The sequence below is a fragment of the Kogia breviceps genome, chromosome 3 (assembly GCF_026419965.1).
Source record: "Kogia breviceps isolate mKogBre1 chromosome 3, mKogBre1 haplotype 1, whole genome shotgun sequence".
Lineage (NCBI taxonomy): Eukaryota > Metazoa > Chordata > Mammalia > Artiodactyla > Physeteridae > Kogia > Kogia breviceps.
The window spans coordinates 184252225-184271768 of NC_081312.1; the positions used below are offsets into that span (position 1 = coordinate 184252225).

General features: G+C 41.0%; 1 protein-coding gene across 2 annotated transcripts in view; it reads left to right on the top strand.

The window, feature by feature from the left end:
* The first annotated feature begins 259 nt into the window (after positions 1-259).
* Positions 260-19544, top strand: part of SLC39A12 (solute carrier family 39 member 12) — a 72775-nt gene continuing 53490 nt past the window's right edge. For both annotated transcript variants that reach the window (XM_059058331.2, XM_059058329.2), the window contains exons 1-4: positions 260-350; positions 1456-1811; positions 8943-9224; positions 13860-14067. In XM_059058331.2, coding sequence (XP_058914314.1) covers positions 1542-1811; positions 8943-9224; positions 13860-14067 — 760 coding nt within the window. In that variant the 5' untranslated portion in view covers positions 260-350; positions 1456-1541. The remainder of the gene's footprint in view (positions 351-1455; positions 1812-8942; positions 9225-13859; positions 14068-19544) is intronic.

Here is a 19544-nt window from a genome sequence, read left to right on the forward strand (position 1 = left end):
TGTTTGACCTAGCTCAGTCCTTTAAAGGGCAAGTGGCTGTAAGAAATTCTAAGGTTTTTCTCAGAATTCTAAGACAATTGGTCAATACTGATATAAAAAGTCAGCTTCATTAGCGACACTAATTTGGTTTTCCTGAAAATCGGCCAGACAGAAAGTTCTCACTTTTATCCACCTTCATTGTTCCTCTCCGTAGCAACTGAAAACGGTTCTGGGCCGAAATAATCCTCTTTAGCTCCCAGCGCACAGTCAAGGAATTTTAAAAACAGAGGACTCTGTAACCATGAAATACTCTCTGAGATTTAAAAGGCCACAGAGCTCCAGATAAATAATCGTTTGTCTTTCGTCTGAAGGTAAGCATTGGGTTTAGAAATGTTTGTATCATCGTCTGTCATTTTTTAAATGCTAACATAAGAATCTTAAACTCTCTCTTTTTTCTTTTTAAACCATGAAAGTAATCCTAGGATTTTTCTCACTATCCCACAGTCATTATTAGCTCATCTCTGGGCCAAGATCTGCCATGAGGTGCTGTTAACATTTTGCATTCCTTAAGCGGTCGGTTGAAGATGTTAATTTTTTTTCCAGAAAGCTGATTGGTTCTCAAGCTGTCCTTTCACTTCTTTCCTGAGGCCTGAGTATGTGGATTTCTCATGGCTCGTGCGGCCTTGAAACTCTCTTGTTTTTCCAAGATAGTTCATACTTTTAATCAACTGAAAACTAAAAACTGACCAGTATGTTCTGGATGTTACTATTTTCTTTTAGTCCCTTCCTTATCGAAAATCTTCTCACTCAACATGGTAGCTGTAATTTATTCAAATTTATTTTCTGTTTACTTTTATTTACTTCACTGATGAGGCCTATATATCAATGGGATAAAATGAGGGCATTTCCTGTTGGCGGGGGTGGAGAGATGAATTAGGAGTTTGGGCTGAATGTATACACACCACTCTACATAAAATAGGTAAACAGCAAGGACCTACTATATAGCACAGGGAACTATACTCAATATCTTGTAATAAACTATAGAATGGAAAAGAATCTGAAAAAATATATATAAATGTGTATGTATAACCAAAGCACTTTGCTGTACACTTAAAACTAACGCAACATTGTAAATCAACTAGACTTCAATAACAAACATAAATGAGGGTGTTTCCTGCCCCGGGTCTTACGACCTGTAGCACCTTCAGGGTAGACAGTGAACTGCATTCTTCCTAATGTTTGACTCTATGTCTATTTCAGAGAGAGACAATATACCACACTTCTTGGCTGTTGTACAGTGTGAAAGTCTACACCCAGCATAGTTTCCTGCCGGTGGGAGTTATACATGAGCTACAGACCCCCTGTTGTTCAGAAACAGCTTGTCATTGCCAATCAGCTTAGCCACCCAATTAATGAATCCTTTCAAACCTGTTGCAGGCGCAGTAATTAAAGGCTTTATTTTTCCTCTTTCCGCAGACATTCCTCCGGTTACAGGTTGACACCGTGAACACCAACCCACCCACCACCATCAGAGGCCGACTTGGGCTAAAGGAAGAGTGGAAATGCGCTTCTGGAGAAAGCTTTCTGTATTCTGGGTGCCATTGTTCCTTCTGTTCAGCCTGGTTCCCTTGACTGAGACAGAAAAGCCCTCAGCTCCAGACGGCGGCGGCGGCGGCGGCACTTGGAGTCCAGGGCAACTGACGGAAGTTCTACGTGTTCTCTCCGCAGACGAGCCCACGCCCCTGAACCACTCAAGAAGCCTCGTCAGAACGTTGCTAGAGAAAACCGGGTGCCCACGGAGGACAGACGGGAGGCAAGGAGATTGCAGTCTGGTTAGTGTTATAGAATGGGATCAGGGACAAGGGCATTTTCCAAAGAGAGCCATGCATTCCTTAGCTGCTTACTTTAAGCAAGCAAAATCCATTGCAAACCTTCCAATGTCCGAGTGGGCAATGCATTCTGGTGTAATAACTCTCATATTTGGGATATGACAAATCATACAGCATTCTGCATGTGGCATTTAGAGACAGGGAGAACTTGTTTCCATTAAAATGGTAATGCTTCTGTAAGTCTTTCTACAATGTTTCTGCAGGTTTAGAGGTATTTATTTGCAGGTATGCACTTCTAGTTCCCTTTTCTTTCTGATTGACTAATCCTTTTTATGAACTTTTAATGACCTTGAACATGATTGGTTAGATAGATGCCATTTGTTTTCTGAGGCATAATAATAACAATCTGATATTTGTCTAATGTTGAATTTTTAAGTACTTTCTCCCGGATATCGGTAGGTGTGTTCTAATATTTTGCATCGTGGGGAGTTAATGAATTGGATTATCATCTTCTTAAAAATGAGGAATCTAAGCTGGGGGAAGGAAAGTGCTACCAGTGGGGCTAAAACGGGCGCCAGAAACCCATTTTCCAGGCATTTCCTAGTCTACCAACTGGCTACCCATCAGCACCACCTGGCCACGTTTCACAAAAGACCCAAGCCGGATCGTCCTTCTCCAGAGATTGAGATTTCACTTGCCCTGGATGGAATTTTTTAAAATCTCTGCAGGCCACTTTAATGTAAAATCAGCATGACTGTAAAATCAACATTTAATGTAAAATCAGAATGTCTCCATTGGGTGTGGGGGTGGGGAATGACCGGAGCAGCCCCAGAGGTGAGAACCCATGTCTTAAAATGACTTCAGACAAAAAACAGACCAAAACGCTCTGACCATCCCTTTCCTGGGATGAGATTTTTTCAGAATGAACTCACTCACAAATAAATAAGTAAATAAATGAAGACATAACTAACTAAATAAGAGAAGCAAATCATTTCTCCCCGAAATAAATTTTAGCAGATCTTCTTAATCACGCTTTGTTCTGGGGGAAACATTTCTTGGCCAAATGTTTTGTTTTTTGTTTTTTTCACAGAAGGGTCTTGCTAACAGATTTTTCTCTGCTCTGTGCAAACAGTAAATAATTCAGTAATTAGTAAAACTCCCAAGGGTTCCCAGAGAAAACATGTGTTGTAAAGGCAACTCATCTGTGATGACATTAATTTATATATATAGCAACAGAAGACTTCCCACCGGAAATAACTAGGAGTCATATCTTATTAATGTCCTCTGAGAATCTGCTTCAGAGAAATGTTCTCTAGTGACATGAAGTGCCTTATTAAGGCTGGTTGAATATTAGTTTAGCTTGGGGGGGGATGTAAACAGGTCAGATTATTCTCCATTTGGAGGGGGGATGGGTTGTTTTGTACATGTTTTTGATTTCTATGACATTAGCAAGTATTTGGCCAATTTAGTTTCTGTTCCATTCCTAGGAAGTGAAACACTGTCTGCAACAGCTTCACCCCCCCTGCTGCTGCTGTCTCTTTCTCTAAGAGACTAAGGTTAGAAAAAAAGGCTAATCTCAGCTTCACCTGCTCAGAAGTCTCCAATTTACCCTAATCACCATAATTAAGCAAGGAGCCCACAGAATCTCTCAGTGTCAATTCACAGAAACCAGGGAGAAACACCCTGGTTTTACAAACACCCACATTCTGGTGCAAACCAGAAATCTTCACCATGTTCTTGAATCCTTTTTTGTCTTCCTAGGGACTTTGTCCACTGAGAGGCAGGGTACCTTCCAGAAGTTCTGTGATAAAAAGAGGGCAAGGGAGTGAGTTCAGGTCCTTAAATGTCTGAAAAAATAGGTCAGTGTGTATCCTGAATTTGTGGGGAGGAAAAAAAAGTTCCCAATTTTATTTCAGATCTAGGTAAAAACGGAATTTTCAAAAAAACTGATCTGAAGTGTTTTTGTTTGTTTGTTTTTCTCGGTACGCGGGCCTCTCACCGTTGTGGCCTCTCCCGTTGCGGAGCACAGGCTCCGGACGCGCAGGCGCAGTGGCCACGGCCCACGGGCCCAGCCGCTCCGCGGCACGTGGCATCCTCCCGGACCGGGGCGCGAACCCGCGTCCCCTGATCTGAAGTTTTTAAGAGCACTGCACGTTTAAAAATAAATCCATTCAATCTGCCGCCTTTGAATATGGATACTCTTGCCTGATCATGGCTTTCCTTTTTGTTTTTTTAATTTTTTAACGGGAAGGGTGAGAAGGGGGTTTTAATACATTTAATGAGGGATTAATTAACTCCAAAAGAATAAATTCCACTATAGTAATGATGAGAACCGCGAGCCTGCATGGGTTCCAGGCGTGGTGAAGGGAGAAGAATCTGGTTTAGAGGCAGTCAGCACTGGGTCCGTATCCTTGTTCTGGCGCCGTCTAGCTGTTCGGATGCCGAGATGCTGATTCCCTTCTCAGGGGGCGCCCTGTGAGGTCACATGACCATCTATGAATGCATATACGAGCTCAAGCTCTCTTCCCCTGCTTATATTCGCGGAAATGTCCAGTCCCCCCTTTTCCAGGTCACTGGAGCATCTTTTGTGAAGGACCTTCAGTGCTGCTGAGAAAACAAGACTTTCCTCTGCATCCCCCTCCGGCCCCGCCCACCTCGACTGTCCCCAGAGGTTTAACCAAGATCTCCAGGCGGTTCTCAGACACATTCAGAGAGAATCAATGCTTAATGGTCCTGCATTTAATTCCCTCCCCCTCCCCGAGTTGTCATAATGGTCATGGGATAAAGTGTGAAAAGCATCAAGCTTTATCTTAACTTGTTTATCGAGAAAGTTGATCTGAACTCTTCTCAGTTAAGACTTTCCTTTCTGTCACTTAGAAATGCCACTAAATCTAGTACAGACCCACAAAAAGCTAGCGCCTGTCATCAGCTGACATCCTTCCAGATTTTTGTTTGGGAGGAAAATGAAGAAATATAATTTCCCTCTTGTGTTGTATAGTCAATCGTTAGCAACCCTGCCCCCTCCTAAAACAGAACTTAAAAAAATCTAAGAACTTAGAAGGCAGTTGATGTACCCATAACCCCAAATCAAATTCTAAACATCTCTTGGTCTAAAATTCCTAAAGCTTACCCTGCAGGTTCTGACAACTGCCTTATTGACACAGAAGATTTCATGTAGCTCTTTGTCGCTGAGGCTCTCGCCTGAAATACACAAGCAGTAAACAAAGCTGAATTAAGCAGCTGGGAAAAGGCAATCTGATTTGGCCCCAGGGTGTCACAGAAAATTACTACCAAACATCTGAGTAGTCCATTTCGCTAGTAGAGAGGACTTCTCACAATTTGACTAGTCTTTTTTTAACCAAAGTTTATTTCCTTATGAAGTTGAAAAAGAATTCCCAGAATCCGTGTTTTTCTTTTCCTCTTAAACTTTATGCCTCCACCTGACAAGATTCAAAGGAAGTCAATGGATCATTTCTGAATGAGTCCGCTCTTCTTCAACAAAGAATCACTCTACTGGAGTCAGAGCCTGGGACAGATCGGATGCCTGTGGGGTGCCAGTATTTGCAAAATTTCGCTAAACATCCTCTCCCAAACCACAACTGAGCCACTTCGGAAAACTGTAACAACTGAAACAAATCTAGTGGTGATGAACTGAAAATCCCAGTCCCCCCCACCAACCCCCATAGCAATTTTTGTCACGTCCACGCCTAGAAGAGAATTTACCTTCTGTTATTAGCTCTTCCGGTTCTCCCTGCACCACCCTGTCCTCAAGCCACCACCTTCTGCGTTAAGGTAACTTGTCAAAGACTCAGATATCAGAGGACAGAGTTTTCGCCACATGGTCCTCTGATTCACCGTTAAGTTTCATTTCAGCAGGGCTCAGAAAACTTAAGCAAGGGGTAGGCTCTACCTCTGTTCATTCGAGATGACCACAGTCTCTAGCGAGATGAAATGAGCGGCTTCCACAACTTACTTAAACTTTTCCAAGTCAGAAACTGATTTACCTTCCAAGACGTAAGCATTTTACAAAACAATTCTGGAGTGAACGTCTGCCTGGTTGGATTCAGGGTATTCTATCTAGCGTGATAGGAGAGGGGACTCTGTCTTACCCTCTTCTCTGCTACCTCCTGCCTCACCCCTAGAAAGGCACAGAGCAAAAGCCTGGAGAAGGAGCCACGAGTGGACAAGGGTCTCGGGCTGCTTGGATGGGATACAGGGTGGCCACAGACACTGCTGTGTACGAGCAGCACACAACCACACCCGAGCCACATAACGCGTGGTCTGGTGGCCTCACGGAGGTCCTACGTGTTCTTGGCGCTCTTACTCCCACCTACCCGGCGCCGTCAGACCTGAATAGCACTTGGAAGTCTCTAAAGGTGAACTTGTTCAACCCGCCGGCTGTACCACGTTCTCACTGGTGGATATTATAACCTTAGCCATCCCCTAGCCTCCTAATTGACCAGATCTCTTCCTACCAAACAGGAGGGAGAGAAAGTTACCTGGTGAGGGGCTACACAGCAAGTACAAAGTCTATCAGTGGCAGAGCAGGAATTAAGACCGGGCAACCACTATTAACTGTGTGGCTTTAGGTACGTTACTCACCCTCTCTGAAACTTAGCTTACACATATACTAAGGGTGTATTTTCCTCATAGAAGGAAAACATACTTCATACGCAATTCTGTGCAGGATCTTTGCATACTGCATATATATGTACCTATTAACTAATTCATTATGCATTAAGTAATTGGGTAATTGGTATTCTGAACGCTTTTGATTGTGCAGAAATATTTGGTGGATTATGGTGTGGGCTTTTGTTTTTCCATTTAAAATAATGCAATAAGTTTCCCCCCATTGAAAAATTCATCATCCGACACCTTCTCCAGAACCAATTAGATTTATACTCCGAGGGACACCTTGATATGGAAGATACTTAGCGCTGTCTTGGACGCATGGCTTCCGATAAATGGTAGCTGATATGACCAATCGTTTTCCCGATACTTTAGTTTCAGGAGGTTATTCGGCACAAAGCTTGATTCAGCTGAATCACCTCCATGGGTCCTGGTGTCAGTGCCATCTAACAGCTACCGACCTATGGACTTTTCTCGGGGGCTGAGTAGGGAACAGAACAGGGCTGCTGTGGTCTTGGTGGTTGAGTTTAACATTGACACTCGGAGTTGATCTTGTTGGGAAGGCTGCATCTGTTTGCTGAGTTTCTGGCGTCTCACAGTTGAGTTGGGGAGAAATTGGAATCTGTGTGGCTTGTGAAGAATGTGATTAATGCTTTGCTTTACAGATGGATGACATGTTTCTTTCTGGCCCAGATGGTATTTTCCAGATGTTACCCAGTGAGACACACAGCAGACATGGAATTAGGACCCCTGAAACTTCCACCTCAGAGAACAGATTAAAAGATTTCATAGTAGATTATCCCATAGTGGGTCAACTCCCCTGGGGCTCAAGATAGGCATATTGTACGTATGTATGTATGTACGTACGTATGTATGTACGTACGTATGTATGTGCGTATGTATGTATGTACGCATGTATTTACTGGCCTGACCACGCAGCATGGCGGATCCTAGTTCTCCAACCAGGGATCAAATCTGCGTCCCCTGCATTGGAAGAGCAGCCTCTTAACCACAGGCCCGCCAGGAAAGTCCTTCAGATAGGCACATCTCTTGGTGCCTTCACTCGGGCTGGTGCCATGTCATGAGCTGCTTCTCAGATCCTGGGAGCATTCCCAGAAGCTCCTCAACTGTCTCTGAAGAAACACAGCTCTTATCTTGCTGGGAGAGCTTCTCTTCCACAACCCCTGTGTCTATCTTCTTCTCACTGTCTCAGCACGTTACCCCAAACACCTTCCTCTGCCATGTAAACTTCCCAGATTAGACAAGCCAGCTGTCTATCTGTGGGTTGTGAAACAAAGCATCATGGGAGCATTTTTAGTAATTCTCGAACCACCAACATTTCTGTTAATAGCAGGATGTGGTAACTGATTGCGTCTCAGGAAGGACTGACATCAACTCTCTTAGGTAGAGGCTAAGAGAGAAGCAGGTGGTACTCGTTCATTCCTTTTTTACTCTTCTTAAGTGCTGGGCACGGTGCTAGAGGTTGAGGATAGACCTGTGCACAAAGCAGACAAAATCCAGCCTTAATGAGCCAGTTGACTTCAAGAGGAAATAGAAGAGAAACAAGGAGACATAGTAATCTTAGAATCCTAGTTCTACGAGAAAAAGGGAAAGTGGTAATGCTAGAGCTGCCCGTGGCTGTCAGGCACTTAATATGTGGCTTATCCCAGCTGCGATATGCTGATAAGGTGTAAAACACACGGCAGATTTCAAAGACTTAGTGTGACCAGAAGAACATCAAACAGCTCATTAATACTTTTTTAGAGTTTTGATTATGTGTTGAAGTGATTGTATCTTGCATATGTATTTAAAGAAAATATATTATTCACATTAATTTCACCTGTTTCTTTTTACGGTTTAAAATGTGGCTACTAGAAAATTTAAAACGTGCCTCACATTTGTAGCCTGTGTGATATTTTTGTTGAAAATATCTGTGCCGGAGAACACGGGGCAGGGATGGGGACTTTGGAAATGGTATCTGGGAAGGCGTCCCTGAGGAAGTGACACTTGAAACTGAGACCTGAGAAATCAGGTGGGAAAGAGCCTGCGGAACTGACGGACAATCACAGGGGCAGAAGTTGAGTGAGAGAGGTGGAGGGAGGCTAAGGTTAGGTGAGAGAGGTAGGGTGGGCAGAAGCCAGACTGAGGAGAAAATTATAAGGAGCTTGGATTTCATTCTAAATGCAAATGGGGCATCACTTGAAAAGCCAGAGTCCTCTGGTGTTGATCAAGGCAGAAAAGTGACAGCTTGCGTTACTGTAGTTGGAGATAGAAGGCTTGCATTTAGGGAATAAGGGCTTCTGGGAGGACATCCTTTTTATATAAAAGTCCAGCTGTGATTATCTTACTTGAATTGGGCTATTGAGGCTGCCCACTTTCCCCTCCTATTCGTAAAATAATAAGCAACAGAAACTCTGTGGTTGTTAATGTTCTGGGACTATTTGTCAAGTTTTGTTTCTCTTTTTTATTTTTTATTATTATTTTGTGGGGTTTTTTTTTGCACAGTGCTTCGAACCAGATGCCCTGTTACTAATAGCTGGAGGAGATTTCGAGGATCAGCTCAGAGAGGAAGTGGTCCAGAGAGTTTCTCTTCTCCTCCTCTATTACATCATTCATCAGGAAGAGATCTGCTCTTCCAAGCTCAACATGAGTAATAAGGAGTATACATTTTACCTACACAGCCTTCTCAGCCTCAGGCAGGATGAAGACTCCTATTTCCTTTCACAGAATGAGACGGAAGATATCCTGGCTTTCACCAGGCAGTACTTTGACACTTCCAGAAGCCAGGTAAGAAAGTCAGAATTGCTAACTAGCTCTGCTGCTAAGATACAGTCTCAGAGCATGATTTTTTGTCACTAATTCATTCCTAGAATACTCAAAAACTTCTGAGAGGTAAGTAATTGTGGTTTTTAGTGATGGGATGTTAAGTGATATAATTTAAAATTCTGAGTCTGAAGGGGGAAATGTAACAACTAATCATGTGAATGTACAAAAATATTTCTTTATTTTTTATTTTGTTTAAAATAATTCAGAATAAACCTCAACAAAGCTGTTTTGTTTTTAATGAAAAAAGAAAGGGGGGGTGGATGTAATGACTAATCAGTTGTCAGATGAGTTTCAGGTGGAAGCTGGGTGGGAGGGTGGGCAGGCAGACCAGGTGACAGGGCAGCTCTGTTCCGAGTCCCCCTGAGCACTAAAGTGAGTGTGACTCATGGCTTTTGATCAGTCTCCAAGGACTGAACTATAGCGCTGAGAGCAGTGTGTCTGTTTGCCTTGCCTTCTGGCCAGGGAATGATTAGGCAGTAAGAGTTGGCAAGAGATGAATTAATAATTAGTCAGTTCCCTGAGGATGCAGCTTGCAAAAAGCATTATTCATGACAGCACAGACATTATCTCTTTTGTGGCTTGTAATTGTTGCTGCATGTGTTCAGGGGTCCCAGGTGCTTTTTTTTTTCTCACAGTTCCCACTCTTAGGAATGGGTGTCTTGTAGCCTTCATTACTATTCCAGCAAAAGCTGGCCTTTCAATTACCTTTTTGCTTTCTGCTTTGTGATGGGGAGTTTGAGCTGAAAATGTTCTCTGAACATGGGGTTTTTTTAAGCCATGTTTTCTAAAAGAATGAATTGAGGAGCCACCAGCACATTTTGAAGAGTGTGGCAGAATGTGTTTTTTTCTCTTGAATTATTCATTGACATGTGTCGTAGTCCGTTTGGGCTGATATAACATAAATGCCATAAACTGGGTGGTTTATAAACAACAGAAATTTATTCTCATAGTTCTGGAGGCTGGGAAGTCCAAGATCAAGGGGCTGGGCAGATTTGGTGTCTGGTGAGAGGCTACTTTTTGATTAACAGATGGTCATCTTTTTGTTGTGTCCTCACCTGGTGGAAGGAGCAAGGGAGCTCTTGGGATCTCTTATACAAGGGCACTAATTCCATTCGTGAGGGCTCCACCCTCATGACCTAATCACCTCCTGAAAGCCCCACCTCCTAATACCATCACATTGATAATTAGGATTTCAACATGCAAATTTTGGGGGGTGACACAAACATTCATTCTGTAACAACTTATAGTGATAAGTTTGATTCTTGGCCTCGATTCTGGTTTCTAGCAGTTCAAAGGTATCTGTGCAATCATGCTGCAACTTAATGCCAGCAAACATATCCTCCAATTTGCTGTAAATTTCTCTTGTAATTGGCAGAACAAATGGAAAGACTGTTTACTAAGGACTTTGTGGATATCACTTCAGTAACTGTAATCTTGTGGCTCTCAAACTTTGGTTATTTTTTTTTCTTTCTATTTCCAAGGGATAAAATGGGGTTCCTTTATAGAATTCAGTTTTTTTGCTTAAATAAGGAGGTGTGCCTACCTAGAATTTCCTCAGTTCGATGTCTACGTAATGTAAGATTGGTTCAGATGAGCCACTAGGATTTTAGTCAGACTATGTGTTATTGTCTTGATACAGGTTAAATGCAAATGCAAAGCCAGCACTTAAAGGCAGATGGAGTATATATATTTAATGTAAATTTATGGTTATCCAACATATACTGCAAATACCTGGGCTTCTGAAAGTATGTGAGATTAAACATTCCTAGAACAGAATAAACTAATTGAATATTATGTGTAGACCTACTTTATTCAGAAGAAGTGAGCTACTGATGAGTCATAACCCTGTGCTAGGCCTTAGAACAACTATCTCCTGGAGGATACCACTGTCATCAGTTCCTGGGAAGGGTCCTGTGGCCCATGCCCTTGGGGTAGGCTTCTGCTAGGAAGTCAGTCATTATAGACTTTTGCAGGAGGCCTCTTGGCACCTCACCGCAGGCTGCTGCTCTCTTTGACTAGGAGGTGTAAAGTCACAGAAGATGCTGGCGGTCCAGGCCCACCACAACTAGCATTTCTAGGTCTTGCTTTCATGGGACCCAACCTCCATAGGTCAAGCCGCTAACAGCAACTCCAGGCGGGCCTTAACCAGCTCACTAAGAGAACCCACCTTAACACCATCATATCCTGATCTAGCGACCCTCCCTAATGGTCCAGAATCTGAACAGCCCTCTGTTCTTTCCTTCTCTTCCTACTCTGTTTTATCTTCCTGACTCAATCTCTTAATGCAACCACCTCTCTCCATTCTTTCCACTCTTTTGCTGTTTCCATGGTAAATGTACACGGTACTCTACTAGTCCTGCCTCTTATATGGAGAACGGGTATTCGTGACCACATCCTAAGGACTCCGGGATTGGAGACAGTGGTTAGAATCCTCCTTTGTCCTCAGTGGCACATTGAGACATTACTCTTTCACACCCTCCATGAAAAACTCACACTTCTGTGAGGTTCACACTCTCTGTTATTTTAACTTGTTATTGTCATCCATGAATCTTCTGGCTACTTCTCCAAATTTGTTAAAATTTTCGTAACTGCCTCTCCGCCTTCCCCGCTGCTCCCCACCATAGCTATGAATAGGCTCTTGCCCAGCTCACCAATTACAAACTTAAAAAAGAAATAAATCCAGGATATTGAATATAGCTCCCTAAACCATAATGTAAAAGAGTATGAAACAGAATATATACATATATATATGTATAGCTGAGTCACTTTGCTGTACAGCAGAAATTAAACACAACATTGTAAATCAATTATACTTCAATAAAATAAATAAATAGATAGGTAGCTAGCTAGCTAGCTAGATAGGTAGGTAGATAAATAAATAAATAAATCTGATCCGCACTTTTCCCACCTTGTCCTATGTCACAAGAAGGCAACAGTGACATAGTAACCTTCCCTTGAGTCCTCATTGTATGAACATACTTCCTCCTTCCCACACTACTGTACATTGTATTTCTCAACCATCTCTGTCCTTCTCTTTGCTCTCTCACCTTTGTCAAGTCTTGCCTCCATGAAGCTCTCTTTTGCTCTTTGATTTCTGTCAGCCCATACTTCATGTTTTTTCCCATTCGCATCACCCCCATCTCCTGGTTTCTTCTCACTTGTCCAGCTGTTCTGTATCAAGTTCCTTTGAAGGATCCACTTGACCTGACATCCCTTAAATCAGGGCATCCTCCTTGGCCCCAAATTTGGTTTTCCCTCTCTTCACCCTCCATATTCTTGTTGAGTGAGATGCTCTCACAACGTCAAGCACTCCTAAACACTGATGACTTTCAATTCTGTTGCAAGCCAGCCCAGATTTCTCTTTTGAGCCATCGACTCATATATTCACCCATCTTTAAAAATCTCCATGTGTATATTTCCTCAGCACGTGAAACTCAATATTAAAATCAAAAGTCATATTTCTATTCCTGAACCTTTCTTTGATGTTGCTTATGTAGCTCTTGAAATAGTCTCTACTTTGGCTTGTATATGCTGCACATTCCTGTTTGTTTTTCTCTCTGACCTCCATTTTCACCTTTGCAGGCTCTTCTCTTTCTCTGTGTGGATTTTAAGCATTAGTGCTCTTTCAGGCGTGGTCTTAGCCCCCATCATTCTATATGCTTTCTCTGGGGTAGCACATCTATACTTAAAGATGACTCACCAGAGTGTATCTCCATCCCAGACCTCTTCCCTGCACTCCAGACCCACATAGACTATACAACATCTTTTCTTTAAAGATATGGTAAAGGCACCTCACACTTAAATGATCCAAAATCAAGGTTATAAATCAACCCAATGAGATCTAGTCTTCATGTATCACTTCATAGGTCAGCAAATAGCATCATCATCCAGTCAGATGCCCAACTAGAAATTTTATTTTCCAGATTTCTTCCCTCTTTATATCTAATCCAAGTCCTACTGCTGTTACCTCCTGAAGAGATCCCTAACCTGTTGGCTTAGTCCGTTACCATCATCACTGTCTCGTACCTGGACTACAGTCATAGCCTTCTTACTGTGCTGCTAGGAAGCACGGACTCTCTTTCCAGTCTATTTGGGCTCCACCAGGTAGCCAGAGTGAATTTGTCAAAACACACATCCAGTCCTATAACTCCCACTCCCAAACCTTGCTCAGAATTCCCCTTTGGCTTCCAGTTGATTTTAGGATACAGGGCAAACCCCGCTAAATGCCAATAGACCTTCAACAATACATATATTTATGTGTATTCTTTTTCATATTCTTTTCCATTATGTTTTATCATAGGATAGATATTGAATATAGTTCCCTGTGCTGTACAGTAGGACAACGAGAAAGATTAGACAAATAAGAATCAGTGGGATGGGAGTTAGCAAATTCAGTGCCATGGCAGATGGAAGAAACAAGTATCTTCCAGGTAGAGTTCTATCTGAGACTAGAGAATGATGGTAAGCACATACCCACAACAATTCACTCCTCTGTTAGGAGAATGACTTCTTGTCTTTTGGGGAAATCCTAGAGATGTTCTAATCAGAATAATTTCAGAAGTTAAAATTTTCTTTTTACTTTGTGTCTGATTTCAGTGTATGGAAACCAAAGTGCTGCAGAAAAAGTCTGGTATCTCAAGCAGTGATGGTGCCGATGAAAATACACTTCCTCAGTTGGCAGAGACAGTCATTGCTTTGTCCCTCCAAGGTGTTTGTCTGGGACCAAGAAACTTGCCGTCCCCAGACTATTTTACAGAATATATTTTCAATTCCTTGAATAGTACAAATACTCTCCATCTACCAGGTAAGGATGCTTTTCATGAATTTCACTTCCCAGTCACACCTACTAAATATAAACTGCGCCAGAAACAAAAGCAGAATCATTGTGATGACTGAATTTGTCCAGGTATGTTTTAAACACTCTTTTAATCTCAGCATGTAGTGAGGCAGCCCAGGGGGCCTTTTCAGGGCAGACATGCTATGATATGTATGTGGTGATAAGGCAAAAATATGCACTCAGCTCCTTTGAGCAGGAATGATGAAATTGTGGATGGAGAGCCAAAGGGAGAGATTTTTATGTTCTGCTACTAGTACTAACTGAACACTTTCCTGTTTGGTACACAAAGTGCTGGGCCCGGGGGGACAGAGTATCATGTAGAGGGTACAATAGTATTCTAAAGGGTGCAGGAGGCTTGGGAGCAGTTTGCTTGGAACCATAAAAGTAAGTCATTTAATGTTAAATAAAAATACTATAAAATAGGCATCTTGGCTACATTCATGACTGCCAGCATTTTAGGGGTCTGAGGTAAAATAAGACATCACGAAAGGAATCAGAATGTTTGTTTCACACATTTCTTTGTACTTGACAAGACGTTAAGAGTGAAATGACTTAGTTTTTCATCTGCATCAGAATGCCCTGCTTTGCACACACACACACACACACACACACACACACACACACACACCAAGGCCACATACTTCCTCTTGGGAAGTCACAACGTAGAAGAGAAATACAAATTTTCCAAGGCACCAGCAACAGCCTCATGATCTAGATAAATCTTCCAACTCTGAAAGGGATCGAGAGCTGGGAATCATCCAATTCCATGCAGAACTGTCTCTGACTTGTTTGTCTAACGCACTGAATGACAGGTGTGTTTTTCTGCAATTCGTTTGTATTTGCTTTAAGAAATGAGAGAAAGAAATCTTTATTAAGATGAAAGTTGAAGTATAATTCCATCGTGTTACCTAGATGTCATCACTAGGAAATAGGCCAGGGAAAAGCATGCTATGCTGCGAATGATTTTGATGTGGCAAACAGGAGTTGCTAAATTCAGATTTTGAGTGATTGAGTTTTAGCAGGACAGTTTCCGTATCAACCGACGGAATGCAATGATTTTCCTTTTCAAATAAAAATGTACGCCACCTGAAGGCTCAGTCACTCTATAAGAAATAGGAAGAGCCATCAGACTGAAATACAGAATACAGTTAGAGGCAAGCGGTACTGTAAGATCAAAGCAGGTTGTCTAGATATTGACCATCATGGACCCTGGATAAAAAAACTAAAATAATTGTTTGTGAGAGGAGTTCAGTATCACCCACCTGGGCACAAAGCAGCCACTTGTGCATTTGAGAAGTCAGAAGTCCATCCCATCCCAGTGCAATTAGATGCTTACTCCAGAGGCCCCAGGGCATTGTTTTCTAACAACTGCCTCTGAGCTAGGGCTCTACTGATACTAATTGTATCTTGGGGTGGGGGTGGGGGGGAGTATGGTATTTTTAATTTTTTTAAAAATGTTTTTATTATAGAGATTGTTAAACTTAAACAAAAGTAGAAACAATCAAATAGTGTACCCCCGTGTACACAGTCCCCGGCCTTAACAATTAACAGCAATTGGAAAATCTTATAGTTGCCTCCATCCTCTCCCAATCACTTGATTATTTTGAAGCAATCAACCTGTACATATTTCTGTATGAATCTCTAAAAGAGGAGGATTTTTTAAAAAGCATCTATTACAAATATCACAGCTTTAAAAAATGAATGATTCCTTAATATCACAAAAATTTCCTTCATGTTCACATTTTGCTGCTTTTTAAAAAATATTTTTAGTTTTTATTGAACCAGGATGTAAATAAGGTCCATAAAATGTGAATTGTTGGTGTGTCTCTGACGTTTTACTTTTGATAGGTGTCATGCCCTTTCCCTCCATTCTATTTTGTTGCAAATTTTTTGTTGAAAAAAAAAAAAAGGATCATTTATCCATCTGGATTTTGCTGATTGCATTCCTACTCATTTTACATGTGTTTCTTTTTCTTTTAAATTAATTAATTAATTTATTTTTGGCTGCCCTGGGTTTTCGTTGCTGCGCGCAGGCTTTCTCTAGTTGCTGTGAGCGGGGGCGGCTCTTTGTTGCCGTGCGCGGGCTTCTCATTTCGGTGGCTTCTCTTGTTGAGGACCATGGACTTCGGGCACGCGGGCTTCAGTAGTTGTGGCGCACGGGCTCAGTAGTTGTGGCTCGTGGGCTCTAGAGCGCAGGCTCAGTGGTTGTGGTGCACGGGCCCAGCAGCTCCGTGGTATGTGGGATCTTCCTGGACCGGGTCACGAACCCGCGTCCCCTGCATGGGCAGGCAGATTCTTAACCACTGCGCCACCAGGGAAGTCCCTTACATGTGTTTCTATGCACCGTGTGTCATGTATATTGATTTTTATATGTAGAGGTTTGATTAGTTTTAGGTTGTTTATTTATTTGGGGCTACGGTCTGATGGTTGGTATCTTCCATCGGCAGCACGTAACATCTGGTAGAGTCTCTTTCTGAGAAGTTATAAGCTATGATGGTCATCGCCTAGATTGATCAATTGTTTGGGGCTTACACAGTGGTGATCTTCTAATTCAGTAGTTCTTCATGCTTCAGTGTAATAATTCTATAGTGGAAAATCTTTCCCTCACCACAATTTCATTTTATTGAGGTTCTTAAAGGAAAGTAGGGATAAACTCTTGATTCTTTAATTTACCACTTTACAAAATAATAACATAGTTTCCTTGCATCCTTCAAGGAACAATGAGCTTTTCTTTTTATATCATTATGATTTCTTATCTCTCAATCTATTGTCATTATTATCCTTCTGATACTCAGATCCTTCCCTCTTTGACAAGTGGAATCTTATTCAAGGTGGCTGTAAGTCCTTTTGTCAAAACCCTTAACACATTTTTTATCTCCCTTGCTCTCCAGTATAAAATATTCCAGTTTCATCTTGTACATTTTCTGCCTAAGCTGGGGTAATTGTTTCTCCAAATATTTTTTATCTTTATATAAACCAATTAATCACACTTTTCTCTAATTGCTTTTGGATTTTGAGTTCGAGTTGAGAAAGTTTCCCACATTCGCAGGTTATAGAAGAAGTTACTCGTGTTTTCTTATAGTACTTGCATGCTTGCATTTCTGATCCATTTAGGATTAATTCTGGTACATGTTGTGAGGATTAGATCCAGTTTATTTTCTCTATATGACTATGCAGTTTTCTTTATACCTTTTGTTTAAAATGCAGTGGAAATTATTTCCTCCACTGGTTTGAGATGCTGCTTTTATATAATAAAATGATAAATGCAATCAGGTCTATTTCTATTTTCCATTCTGTTCTATTGGCCCACTTGTCTATCCATGGGCCAGTACTGTACTGTTTTACTTATAGTGGCTTTATAGTATATTTTAATTTCTGATAGAGCTAGCCTTCTTCATTGCTCTTCTTTTCAGGGTCTTCCTGGCTTGTTCACTCTTCCTAACAAATATCACCTAACTGTCAAGCTCTGGGAAAAAATAACCCTGTGATAATTTTATTATAATTGCAAAATAATTATAAAATAACTTAGAAATGATATTTATAAGATGTTTCATTTTTATATCCCATAATGTTTCTATTTGTGCATATCTACATGTGTGCTTTTGTGAAGTGTTTTATTATTTCCCTCACATAGGTTTTAGACATTTCCTGGTACATTTATACTGGGGCATTTAACTTTCCTTTTGGCTCTCTTACCTGGGATCCTCTCTTTCATTACAGCTTCTAACTGGTCTTTGTCTATGTGAAGGCTAGTGATTTTTTTTTTAGATTAATTTTATAACCTGTTCCATGATTAAATCTTTCATTTTATTTTACCCTAATTTTTTAGAGTTTTCAGACAGTTTTGCCTCTTCTTTTTCAATTGGTGTGTCTCTTTTCTTTGTCATCAAATTACATTGCTTAATAACCCCAATACAATGGTAAATATTTTGAGAATGGTCTGTACCCTTATCATGTTTTAGACTTTGAAAGAAAAGTTTGTTTCCTCATTGAGTTGAGAGAACAATGATAAAGAAATATATTTATAGTCTTTTATATTAACCCACATATTTACATTTCTAGTACTCTTCATTTCTTCCTGTGGACTTGACTTACCATTCAGATCATTTCTTTTCAGCTTAAATAACTTCATCTAGTGTTTCTTGTAAGACAGTTCTGGTACCAATGAATTCTCCATTCATTGTTTATCTGGGAATAATTTTATTTCACCTTCATTTTTTGAATCCATTTATTATTTATATTATTTTTTAACATCTTTATTGGAGTATAATTGCTTTACAATGGTGTGTTAGTTTCTGCTGTATAACAAAGTAAATCAGCTATATGTGTACATAAATCCCCATATCCCCTCCCTCTTGCGTCTCCCTCCCACCCTCCCTATCCTACCCCTCTAGGTGGTCACAAAGCACTGAGCTGATCTCCCCGTGCTATGCAGCAGCTTCCCACTAGCTATCTATTTTACATTTAGTAGTGTATATATGTCCATGCCACTCTCTCACTTCATCCCAGCTTACACTTCCCCCTCCCTGTGTCCTCAAGTCTGTTCTCTACGTATGCATCTTTATTCCTGTCCTGCCCCTAGGTTCTTCAGAACCTTTTTTTTTTTAGATTCCATATATATGTGTTAGCATACAGTATTTGTTTTTCTCTTTCTGACTTACTTCACTCTGTATGACAGACTCTAGGTCCATCCACCTCACTACAAATAACTCAATTTAATTTCTTTTCATGGCTGAGTAATATTCCTTTGTATATATGTGCCACATCTTCTTTATCCATTCATCTGTTGATGGACACCTAGGTTGCTTCCTCACCTTCATTTTTGAAGGGTTGTCTTGCTGGATATTAAATCCTTAATTGACAGTTTTTTCTTTCAGCATTTTGAACATCTTATTCCACTACTTTCTGGCCTCTATTTTTCAGATGGGAAGGCAGCTATTGATTATATCAATGCTCCCTGGTATGTGATGAGTCATTTTTCCATCACTGCTTTCAAGATATATCTTTGTCTTTGATTTTCAATCGTTTGACTATGTTTGGGTTTGGATCTTTTATATTTATCCTACTTGATGTCTGATGAGCTTCTTTTTGTTTTGTTTTGTTTGTTTGTTTTTTGACCATGCCCCATATAATTTCCCCAACCTGGGACCTTGACAGTGAGAGCATGGAGTCCTAGCCACTGGACCCCCAGGGAATTCCCTCTGATGAATTTTTTGAACATTGTAGATTAAGGCTTTACATCAAATTCAGAAAGTTTTTAGCCATTATTTTCTCCAATATCTTTTTCTACTTCTTTCTCTTTCTTCTCTCCAAGTGACTGCCGCTACATATGGGTCAGTATATTTGCTGTTTCCCACAGGTCTCTGAGACTTGTTCTTTCTTTTTCTCTTTGTTCTTCAGATTCGATTATTTGTATTAATTTATCCCCATATTCAGCAATTCTT